Here is a 16,436-nt window from a genome sequence, read left to right as displayed (position 1 = left end):
AAGTTGTAACTTTAAGTCAAAGTCAGCGATATTTCACCAACCCTGACCCAGAAATCCAATATGGCTACCTTGCATATAAAACTTAATGACTGAAATAGTAAAATGACTAGAATTTTCTACACTGACAGATTTTTTAAAATAAAGCGTTTAAGCTCTTTCCTCTGTATCTGTAACATACTGCAAAGATAAACCACATCGCTGAAAATAGAGCATAATCCAGTGTAGCGTGATTCACCCACCATACTAACATTAGCATTAGCATGTTAAAATTATCATAAGCAGCTAAGGGTAATTATTGCACCTGTGAAACTCTGAAAATATTATGGCTGATCCATGTTTTTTCTTTAGTGCTATGATTCACATAGTATCAAGTATGAAAGATTTTCTCAGGAATAGTTAGATTATAAAGACAAATTTTATTTTATATTGGGCACAGTGGATTGTTAGGTACAACTGCTGAAAGGTCCTAAGTCTTTCTGTGTGACCTCTACTTGTTTTTCCTGTAGATGTAAAGGTTTTATAAGAGTAGTCCACCTTAAGCTGAAAGAATATGGGTCAACATGTGTTATGCCACCACCATAGGATGATCTTTTTTAGATTAAAACAGGTTGAAACAATACTTGTTCTGATTCTCAATATGCAACCTTTCATCATATGGTTTTCAGCAGGGAGAATGACATGATAAATGTTCCTTTGAGAAGCTTGTATGATGAAATTCTTCTCTCAAAGCCAGGTCACATTCCATTCGTGAGGCTGAGGTAAATGTGAGATCCTGGCGGTCAGTCTAATGACGCATGTGCTTATCCATAACGGCTTTGCAAGTCCTGAGTAGCTTTTATTCTGGGTGGACATGATCCACTAAGTATTTTTTCCATCTCTTGTAGCGTATCAAAAGTGAGGAGAAATATTAATAGCGAAAGTGCTTGAAATGATGAACAATAAATTTTTTTTTTTCATTGTAAAGACGTGAAAAGAATCAATTTTATATCATTTTAAGATACAGAGATGCAGCTGGAGCAAGTATACATTATTTAAACTCTTTTGAGAAGAATCCTTTGTTGACATCCTCTACCAACATTCGTACAGTAAGGCTGTAAATAACGACCTATTTCCCTTCATCTTGTCATGAAAAACAAAGGCTAAACTACGGATTTATGAGCAAATCTTTATAAACGAAGATAAGTGCAGATTAAGCATGATAAAGCATGCTCACAAGCCTTACACTAAGTGAACACACATGGCCTGTAAAAGTGCAGTGTTTTGGTTGTGGTATGTGTGTGTTTTGGCAGCATGCCCAAGGCTTATGTTGATAAAGTATGACCACGCGTCCCCCTATGACAAAAAAATGGATGCATGCCAGTTTACATAAGTGCCAAATTCTGAAAAATGGCTATTTCTAATGGTGGCTTTTTAAATTCCTCACTTCTTTTCTCCATACCTATTTTTTTCTCTCTCTAAAAGAAAAACTAAAAACCATGGTACTTGCATTTATATTGTTTTGACAGAGCTGATTCTAAGAACTGCTGAATAGTTTCTTGGAGATTTACCCTAGCTGGGTCAAACCTTTGCTTTGTGGGGAATTAAATCAAAACCTTTTCTACAAAACTAAGAATTTAAAACCATAAACAATTTATGTTTTACCTTATCCAATGAGAACACTTAACATCTTGATTAAATACGTGCTAACTTTATGTTTTTCTCTTTTTGCCTGTGGCATTCCAGCAGTGCAAAACCTACATTTTGCTCATGAGGTTAAACCACAGGTATGATCAGCCACAGAACTTCAAATTATCAATGCCAGTGAACTATTTGATGTCAAAGTGCACCTGGAAAATCACAGCGTTAATGCAGCAGAAAGTGTGCCAAGAGTGAAAGTAGTGTTGTAGCTGTGGTGTTGCAACACTGAGGAAAAAACCAGGCCACATGATCTCACTTGGCAAAAACCTTGTGTTTACATCCTGCATACTGTACGTGTCCCTTTGTCATTACTGGAAGGCTGCCCTTTGAATATTCTGAAAAGGAAGGTGAACGATTGTCTTTTCAGCCAAAGGATCCTGCCTTAAAAGTTGCCAAGTTATTAAATTCATAAACCTTTTAGGGCTAAGTGCGTTTTGATTTGTTGGCTGTGATGTCTAAAGAAAAAGCGAGCGCTTTATACTCCATTCTTTGTTGTGGTGCATGCTCATACCCCTTCTTCCTTGGAATTTCCACTACTTTTTGTTGCATTGTTGTACCAAGGAGACTGTTTATGTGACATTATTTATTTAAAAACATGTCAAAAGTAGAGTAAATCATTAACAGTATGGAAAGGAATTGTAACAATAATTATATACAAAAAGTCATTTGCAAATGATCCCGACTTCCATCTCAAAAATCAAAAGACCACTGGCATCCGTTAAGGCTGTTAAAATGAATAAATATTTTATGCAGCATAATCTAACACAAAGAAATCAAATATGACGTAACCAGAAGTTCAATATTCATAGCAAGTCTTAAAAATGGGAAAAAACAAGAGAGCATGTAATTCATATTTGACAGATGTGTGTTGTTCATCATAGATCTGGAAACTAAATTAGTTCCTTGCCTAAACTTCTTCATTTCTATAATCAGAACCATAAATAAAAGGGATACAAATACAAATGGATAAAATGAAACAACAGCAACTATGCTATGAGGATGCATGTTTACCTGCTACCATCTACAGTGAGGAGGATGATAAACAAGGTCAAACATATCCTTAAAACTAGCTTTTGGAGAACAAAGAGTGACATCTTGGGGTCACCAAGCACTTTGTAAAAGTGTAGGAGAATATAGATTTTGTCCAATTGAGAAAAGGATGTTGTACAGCAAATGTGCCAATAACTGTTGCATTATGTAAAAAAACACTATTATCTGTCATCTATTCAAATTAATTTCATTTAATCAAATTAATCATTCATTTTCCTGCATTTCTCAGTGTGCGAACATGCTGTTGCAATAAAGCGGCAAGCAGATCCAAGTATTACATCAAATTAAGTGCCCAGGCCAGCTGTTATCTAACATACCAAAACAACAAAACTAATGACTAGTGCCTCTGAGCATGACTCAATCTTTCTGCAGAATCACACAACCTTCAGAAGAAGTCAAGAATCATCTCAGCACACCAAAACGTACAGCCTCCCTTCTACATTTTGCACAACAATGAAGAGAACTTGTTTATTAATTCGAAAAGTATATTGTTTCTTTTTTTACTTCACCTTTTTTTGGCTCAGCAATTGCAATGAAATATTAGCTAGACCTAAATTCATTTCAATGCCATCTATAACCACCAGAGAGAATGGAGAAAGATTTATGTATTTTGTTTGTCTGACAAAAAAACAATAAAGCTCTGATGGCATACCACTATACATTTGAGGTTATAATACCAAGTTATGGCTGCCTTTAAAACACATGTTGGTTTGTGCTAGCAGGAAAAAAAACCCCAACCACACACCAAAATCCAGAAAAAGATAACATCAGCTGCTGCTTGAGTGATTTAAGGCTTCGTTTTTTGTTCTTATTTTAAATAGAAAATGCAGAGATGCCTGTTTCCTGCCACAAAGCACCCAGACAAAAGTACCAAAGGGTTTACTGTGTTAAACAACTAAAATAACGTGCACATTGTCAGCCCTCGGTTTATTTTGGCAGAGCACAGTATGTTAAAGCTAAATGAGGTCATAAAGTATAGTGAGTCCAGCGTCTGCATGTGAGCTCCTTTATGTATGTTATCCATGCCTTCCTTTATTCCTTTAGTTGGTCTGTCTCTGCAGCCTGAAGAAAAACAGACTTATTATTTATGCTGCACTGACTCCTCCTTAGGTGAAATAATCCATTTGTGGGCTTAGATCTACAGCTCAGTCTTCACTAAGGTATTATGAGTATTTACAGTTTATTGTCTATGAGGCGACAGTGACTACAGCACATGCAGAGGGTTCCAACCCCCAACACATGCTGTGTCATAAACTGAAGGCTTATGTAATGGTCTTTTATGTTTTCTTTTTTTGTCTTCTCAATAAGATCCTTATACATACTTAAACAGACAAGCAGACTTCTTTCCACGCTGTCTGTTTGTAATAATTTTCTGCTTCCCTGTCACATAATTCTCCCAGGGATGCAGTATGTTTGCATTACCACACCACAGCTTGGCATTTTCAAAAATGATTTTCTTACAGCTGAACCAGGGGCGTCCAAAGCACAGCCCGAGGGCCATTTGTGGCCCCTGGACTGTTTTTATGCGGCCCCAGACTTCATTTCAAGAATGGTCGTTGATGCTCATGATGACTATTTATTCTTAATTAGGGCAACAATGTTTTACCAATAAATTAAAATCTTCTTACAATGAAAATATTAGTTCCAATACAAAGTACTCCTCTTTTAATAATCACGCTTTTTGAGTTATCATTTATTTCACAGCGGATAGAACCGCTTCTATCCAGTGACTTTTGCTTAAAAGCAGACTGTATTGCAATCAAATCTGTTTTTAATCAATTTATTAAACTTGGCTAAAGACAGCAAGCTTTTTGAAGAAAGAGTGACCCAAATCTTATTCTTGCTGATGAGAATAAACTAAATGTTTATAGTTTTTTTCAGTCGAGTCCAAAAGAATCAGCAAACTGGATGATTTTCTTCTAATAAGGCTAAATTGCAAAACCCTTTTTATATTTTGGATCTATACATTTACACATCCCTTACCTACAAAAAATCAGACTACTTTGTTTAGTTAAAATATTTGCTTACTTTATTGTTGCCAAGGTAAAAAAGAAACTACTATAAGACAGTTCTTGGAGTTGAAAAATCATAGAAATTGCCAACTGTGCTTAGTAACTTTAGTGCATTTTTCATTTTGCCTTTTAGGTTGGAATAGTAATATAAAGATGGACACATGTATAGCTGAAAAACTTTTGACTTTCTAAGACCTCTAACCTGAGTAAGCACTGCACCAAGTCACCCACATGATTATGTTTTTTTCCAACTTCCTGCAGCAGTATCTTTGGTCTTTGCTGACCTCTGCTGGGTGTTTTAATTTTTCATGAAGTTGAAAACAAGTTTTTCAAAAGTTTGTCTTATTATTTCACCACTTCCACCTTTAAATTCTTTTTTTTTATCAACAATTATTACAATGACATCTAGTTTTTTATTATTTCTGTAGTTTGTTTGTCTTTCTTTCGCCGTGGTACTAATTTTATCCATGTTTTTGTTTTGTTTTGATGCTGTTGAAAATGATTAATAATATGCCATTTATGATACAGCAGTGGTAGCAGAATCAGCACAAAACAATAATAATACATTTAATGAGAGACTTTCATAACATAATAAAAATGTTGCAGTGACTTCCAAACATCATTAGAAAATGTAAATGCATATGACACAATGTTCATTATGCACACAAAAGGACCCATTGATAATGTCGGGGCTTAGACAGTTCCTAAATGTTCTGCACACCAGGAACTTTCACTGATTATAATTCACTAAACTAGAAGTTCCCATTTTAGTAAAGAAACTGATATTATTGGGCATGAATTAAAAACTTTAATTAATGGATCAAAAGTAACTTAACTATACGATAACTGGCTTAAATAGCACAATGGCTAACTATTGTTTCATCCTTGTGAAGGGTTTGGTAGGTAGAAAAACTAGATGGATGGCTGTCTCTTGAGAGGCACACTAACAAAATCATGTGAATGGAGGCTAAAGCGCAGGGTTTGGACAGACATTCGCTCTTGCCACAATAGGGTCACATCTAGAACTATTAGAGATGCAAAAGAACAAAACTCAACAAAAAGGGGAATAATTGTGGTTTTGATGCCCGGGGAACTGTCTTTAAATCTGGATTTCGCCACTGGCATAGTCCTGTTCTACTAGTGTCATTATGTTGCATCTATTTTCTAGAATTGCGCCGCTCAAGGTGGCAGCAGGTTGAAGTGGCTGTGTTGCTTTTCATTTTACTTAATTCTTTTTAAGAACTCAAATTCCTCTTGTGGTGGATAAAAGTTGTTATAATATGTCACCATGGCAACAGGGTGTTTTTTTGTTTTACAGCCGGGAGCAGCTGACAAAGATCTCAAAAGCTCAAATAATACTTCATCTACAACACCAAATCCCTGATGAGTTGAAAAGGAGGTGCCAGACACAACACCCCAGTGCATTTATGGCAATATCTGGTGATTTTAACCACGCTTCACACTCTGCAACACTTCCAACATTTCAACAGTTTGTCAGCTCTTCTACCAGAAAAAACAAAACGTTGGATTTGCAAATGTCAAGGACCGATACATCTCTAAAGCAAGACCTCCTATAGGAAAATCATATCACAATCTTGTTTTTCTTTGGTCCAAATATAAGCCCCTTATTCAGAGACAACCTGTAATAAAGAGGACTGTGAGAAGATGGTCACAGGAAGCTGAAGAAGCCCTGTGAAGTTGCTTCAAGGCTACACACTGGAATGGACTGTGCCAGCCACATGGAGAAGACATCAATGCCATGACTGAGTGTGTGTGTATATAAACCTCTGTGTGGATAACACCATTCCCACCAGAATGGTGAGATGCTTCCCCACTAACAAACCCTGGATTACCACTGACCTGAAGGACCTGCTTAACAAGAAAAAAATAGCCTTCAGAGAGGGAGACAGGGAATTATTAAGGAGTTTACAGAAGCAGCTTAAAGGTCAAGATAAGAGACAGCAAAGAGCTGTACAAGAAAAAGCTGGAGAGCAAACTCCAGCAAAATAATATCAGAGATGTGTGGTCAGGGATGAAGAGGATCACAGGCTTCAAGCAGAACGATGATCAGACCGATGGATGTCTGGACAGAGCCAATGAACTAAACACATTTTTCAATAGGTTCAGTTGAGACACAAGCTCAGCATCCTTCTCTACTGCTCACAGCCAAACATATCTCTTAGATCAAACACCACGTAACAAACAGGCCACAGTTTGTGAGACTGAAGGGTTGTGTGTCTAACCAGGTGGTCAGCAGCACAGGAGCACCACAGGGAACTGTGCTCTCACCATTCGTTTTCACTCTGTACACCTCAGACTTCCAGTACAAGACAGACTCTTGTCATTTGCAGAAATACTCGGATGGTTCTGCAGTTGTGGGGTGGATCAGAAATGGACAAGAAGGTGGTGGACCGCTTTGTGGCATGGTGTGGAAACAATCATCTCATCTTGAATAAAACAAAGGAAATTATTGTAGATTTTAAGAGAAACAGGAATAGGTCAAACACTATTTCCATCATGGGAGAAGAAGTGGAGGTGGTGGAGGAGTATAAATACCTCGGTGTTCACCTGGACAACAGGCTGGAGTGGAGATGCAACTGTGAAGCCATCTACAAGAGTGGACAGAGCAGACTGTACTTCCTGAGGAACATTAGGACCTTCTGTGTTTCTATAGGTCTGTTGTGGAGAGTGTGATCTCTTCTGCCTTCATCTGCAGGAGAAGCAGACTCAGAGCCATAGACTTAATAAACCTCAACAAGCTAATAAAGAAGGCTGGCTCTTTTCTGGGGACTCCTCTAGAACCTCTCGAGATCATTGTGCAAAGAAGGATTCTTCATAAAATGAAGAACATTATGGAGAACCCTGAGCATCCTTTTCATCAGACTGTCGTACAACAAAAGAGTGTCTTCAGTCAGAGGCTTCTTCAGATCTGCTGTAATACACACCACTACAGGAGATCCTTCCTGCCCAAAGCCATCAGCATCTACAACAGCTCTTTGAGGAAACCTTCATAATGAGCTACAACAACATTTAATTGCCTTTGGGAGAATTAAAGTATTTTTGAATTTGAATTTTGAATTGAATCATGTCTTACAAGAGGCATTTTTCAAGACATGGTTTGTAATACAAGGAGAAAACAACATGTAATTAAGCACATCAATATTAAATTACACTAATTATTTGTTACAAATTTTAAGTACCTTAAATTGGGTTGGAGCCAACTCAAAGCTTTACATTAAGTCATAAATGTCAGGTTCTGAAGCAATTGTAGAAAATGCTTTTATAAACTCAAACTTTCAAAGGATATTTGGATGCAACACAAAGTGTTCTCTGTTGATATGAAAATTCCCATCATACTTCAAGGACTTTATGGAACAGAGAGCCAATAATGTTTCATTTTTGCTTTAGTAATTAATTACTCATTCACTTGGTTTTGTTTCAGGGAGGTTCCACCTCTAACTTGAACATGAACCTGTATGCTACCAAGAAGACAGCAGCTGAAGGCATGCTGGACATCGCTCTGTTCCTGGCTAATATCACACACATGAAGACTGTCATTGAACAAGGGGCAGGATATAGGTATGCTGCCGAAAACTTGCTAAACATTTCATTTTAGATGTTTTTTATGAAAATAGGGACTTATTCTTCCAAAATTACATTCATTGTCGCATCAATAGTGCATTTGCCAAATATTTGTATATAATATTTATCAAAATTTCATTCTCAGGTACTATGCTGCTGTGCTGACGCTCATTTCCTTCTCCCTGGCTCTTCAGATAGTGGCCGGAGTCCTGATTATCATAATTGGTGAGCATTAGAAATTTGACCTTAATTTCCGATCTCTTTATTTTATTTGTTTTCTTAACCATACTAACACATTAATCCATTGACACATTAGCTTTTTAACACATCTTGGTACAAAGTGTTTGTTTGTTTTTTTCTTGCATTTTGTTGTTATTTTTTGTGTGCGTTGATCAATGTGTGTTGCAGCCCGACGGGATTTAAATGAAGAGGCCAACCAGAAGTGCCTGGACAGCTTGAACAACAAAACAACTGCTGTTATACTTCTCATCTTCATCACCAACATTTTTATTTCTGTTCTTGGAATGGAACGCACCGGCCTCTTTGCTAGGATGCACTTCTGACTTTCTGTCTTTTGCAAATCATTTTATTTAACACATCTGACCAGACTGTGGACACACAAAATACTATAACTTTCTGTTCTACTCACTGAATAACACACTTTTTTATTTCATCAAGTATGAATGGACTGGGCCAATGGACCAACTAGTTGTGTGTCTGTCTCCATTTTGTTGTCTGCGTGCTTGTGTTATGGTCATCCGTGTCTATGTGTTGTGTGTGTGTTATTGATATGTGTAAATGGGAATGTGTGTGTCTGCACAGCTCGTTTTGAGCTGACACTCCTCCCCTCCTGCCGACGATGGTTGAACTTCCTGAACAATCTGGTCACTGGCATCATCTTTCTTACCCTCCTTATAAACATCGTCAAAGCTGCGTTCGGCACACAACGCAGCTGTCTTCTGCGGTGGCTGTTTCAACGCTTTATCTTATGACTTAACTGACATACCATATGTATGTTGATTAATAGACATAATATCATACTTAAACTTCCAATGAAAAATGTAGCAAAAGCCCCTAACAACCCAAAAGATGCAGGCTCTCACTAATTAATGCAAATAATTAGGTTTAAATTGTAGCTTGTATTTTACACATCTAGTATGTCGCTGCAACCAGTAGCTAATTAGCTTATCACTTTAGAAAAACAGAGCCTCAGCTTACCCCGTTATTCCTCATCAGTTTATAGAAGTGAAAAGACGCTACCAGCTAATTTACAGTTGGCATTAGCCACATATTTAAAAAAAGAAATAAAAGGCAACATTTATTTAAAAATGTTTTGCTTAAATGAAACTCACGGATTTTATACAGTATGTCACTTTATACAGTCTATGATGTATCACTAAAATAATTAGCTGATTTGCGTAGCATAGAGCAAAACAAATTGTTTTTAGCTTTGCTAACTTGCCATTACCTTTAGCTGTATTTTTAACAAAGTAACATTTATTTATTTTATTTATTATCACAACCAGTAGCTGATTTGCTTAGCATAGAGCTAACCTTAATTTTAAAAATAATGACTTTTAGAGAGATAGAGATTGGGTCACTAGTTAACAGTTTTAAGTATTTTGTTTAAGTAAAGTACTAGTATAAAGAAGCTCACCAATATTTAAAACTTAAAGTTCAGTGACTAGTCGTCAGACTTTCTATGCTTGTAGCTTTTGCCAAATATTTTACAAATAGATATGAAAGCTGCTCTCATATAAATCTCAGCCTTTAAACAATTTTACAAAGAAATGCTGTTTTTTTCTGTAAATGCAGTTTATTCCTAATAGATAAATGTAATAAAATGTTACATATTGGAATATGATTCATTTATCGTTTTCAACTAAAAGTAAGTTTGAGCCTATTTACACCAAGATATTGCTTTCAGAAGTAGTCTATAGAGTCCATTCTGTCGAAAATATCACTTAGACAACACAGAGGCTGGAGGGGTGTATGACTGGATTGTATGAATGCCTGGAAAGAGTAATAGTGAGAATGTAGGCATCAACTGTATGTGTGTGTGTGTTTGGTGGTAATGTGGGAAATTATTCGTGGTGTCTGGGTGTGTGTGTGTGTACGTTGTAGCCCGCAGGGACCTGAACGTGGTGACCAATCAGAAGCGGCTCGACTACCTGAACAACGTCACTACAGGTGTCATCTTCGTCACCACGGTGATCAACTTCTTCATAAGCTTCTTCGGATCCAAGAGGACGGGTTTCTTCCGCTGGCTGCTGGCTCGACTCCACTTTTGACACATACAAGACCGCAACAGCAATAGATATGCATACATATACACAGACACAGTTCAACTGTCAAGGAAAACTCTTGCAAGTTTTTTATATTAACACCGTAATCAGAGGATTTTAACAAAGTTCAGAAGAATACATGGACAATTCAATTCCTAGTCATTTTTCAAGTTTTGTAAAGGGACTAAAGAAATAATCCAACTAAAACATTATCACTTTTACTTGCTGTTATTACATTCACTGTCATTTGCTGCGCTAATATGGAAGAAATGTGAATGATTTTCATATTTATCTGACTTTTATACAAATGTTGCCTAAATTTTGGTAGATATCTTTACTCAATATATTGTATTTGTACTTAATTAAAAAATTGACTGACAATAAAAAAAAAAAATCGTCTGAGGTTAAGTATCAGGGTAAATATCTGTAAATTTTACCCTCTAGCAACCTGAATAAATCAAGTGATTTGGAAAAAAACAATGGGTTGTGTTTATTTAGTTTTTACCACAAAAAAAAAAAAAATACAGAATTAATGTACAGAAGTATCCATGCATGTGAGGATGATGAAATAAAGGGACTTTTTTTTCTTTAAGAATTGTCATTATTATTGATATAAGAGGGAGAACGTGATACAGCCTTTTGTTTTGTTGTGTACTTGTGCTTTTGTGTGACACAGGCCGTCGGGATCTGAACAACTCCACTCTGCAAAGGCGTCTGGACTACCTGAATAATGTAACAACCATCATAGTCTTCATCACCACAGTCCTCAACTGCTTCATCAGTACTTTTGGCATGCAGCGGACCGGATACTTCCCATGGCTAATGATGCGCATTCATTGATACACACGTCAGCTTTGCAGCAGTTTATGACTTTTTTGCATATAGGTAACTTTACTGTGTAACTTTGCATTAACAATCGTCCTGAGTATTGCTCCGATTATTATTATTCTTGATGAAAACTATGTCCCATAGTTTTATAATAGCTGGTATTAACTTATGTCTTTAATAAATATGTGCCAGAACATTCTTTTTCTCTGTGTTTTACACAAAGGGTCACCTGCTTGCAGATTTTTAGCAGCCTAGGGATGTCCTGTATATAAACTTTGACACTGGGTAATTTTAGACTAGATTTCTATACTCTAACTATAGTCTTCTGCACAGAAATAAGGACTCCAAGAAATATTATGTACTAGCAGAGGTCGCTCAGAGTTATGTTCATTTGATTTAACGTCATAATTTCTAATATTTTATAGGAGTCAACTGGTGCAAACAAGCACCAGAACCACAGTCAAAGAAAATATGGGGTAATGTCAAATCTTCAGAAAAAGCTTTGCAATTCCTTTAAATTATCCATCTGATTTAAACATTTCTATTCATACAAAAGCATCAAAAATCCATTTATATTTCCATGCTCTAATTAGAGTACACCCTGCAAATTTGATTTGATGTGATTTGATGATGCATGTTATGTATAATCATTAATAATTAAAGCCTTAAACGTCTTCCATGATCTGGTCTCTTTGCTTAGACCAATCAGACAGAAAGCCATCTCTGAGTTGCTAAAGGACAGATTTTTCATGATCATGAATAACTATAATATATATTATTTTATTGGGTCCACTGGAAATTGTGTTATTTTGCAAATCACATCAAAAAGAGGTAAAAGGTGACCTAAAGGACACAATGTATGGATGCTATGGGCTAGTTTCGAACTTTGTTGTTAACAGGCATTCTAAATTCGTGTATGAATGGAGTCACCACACCAGTTAGGCAACATTGATGCTGCCAGTAAAAGGAAACATGTTTGGTCAAAGGCAGGTTTTAAAGAAAAAGGTGCAGATGTTGCATTGCAAAATGATTCCAGATAATTAAGACTGTGTGACTAAAGTAAAACTTAAATCAATCAGAGACAACCAAATAGGTAAAATCAACCTCGTCTTATTTGTTTAGATCAGGTTTATGAAGATAGTTTTGTATTGCTGGTTGCAATATGCAGCTAGGAGATCAGACATGCTCTGACATATATAGAAACCTTGATAATATAATAACAAACATAATGTCTGCTGTCTATATATGCCAACAAAAAAATATCCTTATGTTTTATAGTACAGAGTTATGTTGACATAATCAGCCATTAGGAGATTTCAAATCAGTGAAGGTAAATAATTAAACAGCTGTTTACATTCATGAAAATTACTAGTACCTTTGCATGATGATTGGCAAAGTAAGTGTAGCAATCCCTCAGAACCAAAAACACACGGAGAGCTTCGACGGGTGCAGTAGTCACATTTACTTCATCCGAAACCAAGTTGGAATGTACCAAAATACACCGTGAAAACTAAAAAGAAAAAGAAAATACATCTGCTTAGGTGCTTTTGTTTGACACAAAACATAGATACATTACATAAGTGCAGACTTCACAAAGTAATACAACTTTAAACATGTACCTCGCTCCGCTGTCCAAGGGATGCAAAATGTTTATGCTGGTAAAGTTCGTGTTGTGCCGCTATGAAGCCTTGAGGTGTTTTCTGACGAACGTGCCCTACTAGTTCAGAGTCACAAAGATGAAGCACATCCTCCTCTTCCTCTAGTCTGCAGGATAATTCAGCCTCAAGTACTGACTGACAGGAGACTAGCAAAACTTTTTTACCTTCTTCCTTTCCGGTTTTTTAAAGTCACAGCTCGTTACGAACTAGGCTACAGCATCCTCTGCTGGACATTACTGGTAACAACATAGAATCAGCTTATAAACATAGAATGGGCATTTACACTCCCACCAAATCGTGCTTGATGAGAACTCGTTAACACTGATTCATGCACAATTTGTGAAGTAGCGAACAAACCAAATGCAGTTAACGTCACACATTAATTTTCAGGAATAGAACATCCGATGTGAGAGTAATAAACAATGTCAGTTTGTTACTTTCTAAAAGAACTACAAGTTTTTGAACAGGTCGCTCAATTATGTGAGGTTTGTGTGTTGTACCCTGCCTCTTTGTTAGAGTTCCATCACCAACTTGAAGCTTAACTCTGCCACCAAACCATTATCTTCTTGTGGCGCTTCAACAACTCGACCCAGCTGCCACTGACTTCTGGGAAGCATTTCATCCTTTACAATGACAATGTCATTGGTCTCGAGATTCCGACGGGGCAGGTGCCATTTTTGTCTTGTAGATATGTTTAGAAGGTACTCCACTTTCCACCTACTCCAAAATTGTTCAGCTAGATATTGCACTCTGCGCCATCTCTTTCTTGCATACAAGTCCTCCTTCATAAACTTTCCAGGGGGAGGCAGTGCAACTTTTGATTTCATTAAGATGAGGTGATTTGGAGTTAGAGGTTCAGGTGATTTAGGGTCATTAATTCCAACAATGCTTAGTGGTCGGCTGTTGATTATAGACATTGCTTCATAAAACAGTTTTCTCAGAGAAGCATTGTCTAGCCTTCCTTGTGATTGAACAATGGTGGCGTTGAGAACGTTGCGAATGGTTCGAATCGGTCGTTCCCAAACCCCTCCAGCATGGCTAGCAGACGGGGCATTAAATACGAATTCGCACTGCTTATCTGCAAAGAACGCCTCCAGGGCATTTGTGTCACATTCATTAAGAGCCTCCTTCAGCTCATTTTTAGCCCTGATGAAATTTGTACCTTGATCACAGTACACCTTACAGATAGCTCCTCTTAAGCTGATAAAGCATCTGAGCGCATTGATGAAAGAGTCTGTGGAGTGGTTCTCTAACATTTCAATGTGGACTGCGCGTGAAGAGAGGCAGGTAAAGAGGAGTCCATACCTTTTTTGCTCTTTGCGGCCTTGCTTGATTATGAATGGCCCAAAACAGTCCATCCCACAGTAAATGAAAGAATCTGAGACTTCAACTCGTTCCTTTGGTAGCTCAGCCATGCGTTGTTCTTCTGTAGGCTGCCGAAGCTTTCGACACTGCACGCATCTGCCTATTAGCTTTGCGACGTCCTTGCTCCCACCAATCACCCAAAACCCATTTGCTCTGATTTCCATGAGCGTCTGGCTTCTGCCTTGATGGCAAATCTTTGAATGAAAGTGAGACAAGATCAGCATTGTGATGTGATGGTCCTTTGGGAGAATAATAGGGTGTTTAAATCCATGGCAGAGTGTTGATTTTTTTAGTCTTCCACCAACCCGAAGAAGTCCCTGATCCACAATGGGATCCAGTTGAAAGAGGGAACTGGAGCTTGGGAGGCTACCCTTTGCCTTCAACACTCTCAGCTCTTGAGGAAAGGCTTGCTGCTGCAGGAGTTTTAGTACTATGTCAGCAGCTCCTTTGCGTTCATCCGCTGTTACAACATTGCCATATTTGGTTTTCTTTGTCAGTCTTTTTATTCTTGCAACCACTTTAAGGAGCATTGACCAGCTAGAAAACCTTTCGAATCGACTGAGGATGATGTCTTGTTCGCTTGTTTGAGTTGTCAAGATTTTGACTGATTTAACTTCTGGATCTCCTACCAGCAGCTCAGCTGATGGGGTAGCTGAATAGGAAATCTCTTGTTCCCAAAGAAACTTTGGGCCAGACAACCAGCATGTTGTCATGATCTCTGATTCACGAAGGCCTCTAGAGGCATGCTCCGCCGGATTCTGAGCTGTGTCAATGTAGTGCCACTGTTTGGTATCTGTTGTTTCCCTAATCAGCTGTACACGATTTGCAACAAAGACGTGGAATCTTCGTGCTTCATTGTTGATATATGCCAAGACTACCTGGGAGTCTGTCCAAAAGAACTCCTCATCAATGTTCATCTCGAGTTCTGATTTTAGCATGACACTCATTTTAGCGGAGATGACTGCAGCTGATAGTTCCAGTCGCGGGATGCTTGTAACTTTGGTAGGTGCGACTCTAGCTTTAGCCATAACCAGACTACAGTGTAATTTGTTGTCATCGCTTTTGAACCTAATGTAGGAGCATGCCCTGTAGCCAATGTTACTGGCATCAGAGAAGTGATGCAGTTCCACTTTAACAATGTTCTTTAGTTCTGGTGGATGGTAACATCTGGGTACGACAACTGATTTGAGCTTTTCCAAACCATTTTTCCAGTCCTCCCACCTTGAGCACAGATTGTCAGGGATGGGATCATCCCATCCGGTCCCTCTACGGCAGAGCTCCTGTACTATACTTTTGCCACTTAAAGTGAAAGGAGCTACAAACCCTAGTGGGTCATACAAGGATGAAATCACTGATAGTATGCCCCGACGAGTAGGAGGCTGGTTCTTTGTCTTTACATTGAAATTGAAAGTGTCATTTTTGATTGACCACTGGATTCCAAGCACATGACCTTCATATATAGTATCAGGTTTGAGGTTGAGTGACTCTGTCGTAGTGGCTCTTTCTGAGGGTGCAAGATGAGACAAAGCATCACTTTGGTTGGAATTGAACTTGTGCAGACGTAAACCTCCACGTTTGCAAAGGGCTTGTGTTTCAGTGATGAGCTCTTGAGCCTCTTTGACTGATGGGACACTTATCAGCCCATCATCTACGTAAAAGCTCCTTTCCACAAAGTCTGAGGCCTTCGGGTAGTCAGATCTGTGCTGTTGGGCTAAGTACTTAAGGCCAAAATTAGCACATCCAGGAGAAGATCCAGCACCAAACAAATGTACAGCCATCCTGTACTCTTTGGGCTCTGTGTCTAATTGTCCATCCGGCCACCATAGAAATCGTAAGTAGTTACGCATCTCGGGGCAAACGAAGAACTGATGGAACATTCTTTCGATGTCACAGGTGATAGCCACATTCTCCCTTCTGAAACGACAGAGCACTCCCACCAATGAGTTAATCATATCAGGTCCTTTAAGAAGAGTATCGTT

General features: G+C 38.0%; 2 protein-coding genes across 6 annotated transcripts in view; one reads left to right on the top strand and one right to left on the bottom strand.

Annotated features, from left to right (window-relative positions):
- The window catches only part of LOC124883256 (ninjurin-2-like), a 44,223-nt gene extending 32,595 nt beyond the window's left edge, over positions 1 to 11,628 (top strand). The window contains exons 2-4 of one of the 4 annotated variants that reach the window (XM_047390269.1): positions 8,182 to 8,318; positions 8,467 to 8,546; positions 11,283 to 11,628. In XM_047390269.1, coding sequence (XP_047246225.1) covers positions 8,182 to 8,318; positions 8,467 to 8,546; positions 11,283 to 11,446 — 381 coding nt within the window. In that variant the 3' untranslated portion in view covers positions 11,447 to 11,628. Of the gene's footprint in view, positions 1 to 8,181; positions 8,319 to 8,466; positions 8,547 to 8,729; positions 11,199 to 11,282 lie in introns of those variants that run through there. The other 3 variants (XM_047390268.1, XM_047390267.1, XM_047390270.1) reach the window with 3 other exon arrangements.
- LOC124883254 overlaps positions 1 to 15,477 on the bottom strand; it is a 40,897-nt gene extending 25,420 nt beyond the window's left edge. For both annotated transcript variants that reach the window (XM_047390266.1, XM_047390265.1), the window contains exons 1-2: positions 13,054 to 15,477; positions 12,810 to 12,944 (exon numbers count right to left, since the gene is read on the bottom strand). In XM_047390266.1, coding sequence (XP_047246222.1) covers positions 13,605 to 15,404 — 1,800 coding nt within the window. In that variant the 5' untranslated portion in view covers positions 15,405 to 15,477 and the 3' untranslated portion in view covers positions 12,810 to 12,944; positions 13,054 to 13,604. The remainder of the gene's footprint in view (positions 1 to 12,809; positions 12,945 to 13,053) is intronic.
- Positions 15,478 to 16,436: the final 959 nt, after the last annotated feature.

Source organism: Girardinichthys multiradiatus, chromosome 17, assembly GCF_021462225.1.
Source record: "Girardinichthys multiradiatus isolate DD_20200921_A chromosome 17, DD_fGirMul_XY1, whole genome shotgun sequence".
NCBI lineage: Eukaryota > Metazoa > Chordata > Actinopteri > Cyprinodontiformes > Goodeidae > Girardinichthys > Girardinichthys multiradiatus.
Note: the sequence above shows the minus strand (reverse complement) of the source record. Positions and strands in the feature narration are given on the sequence as shown.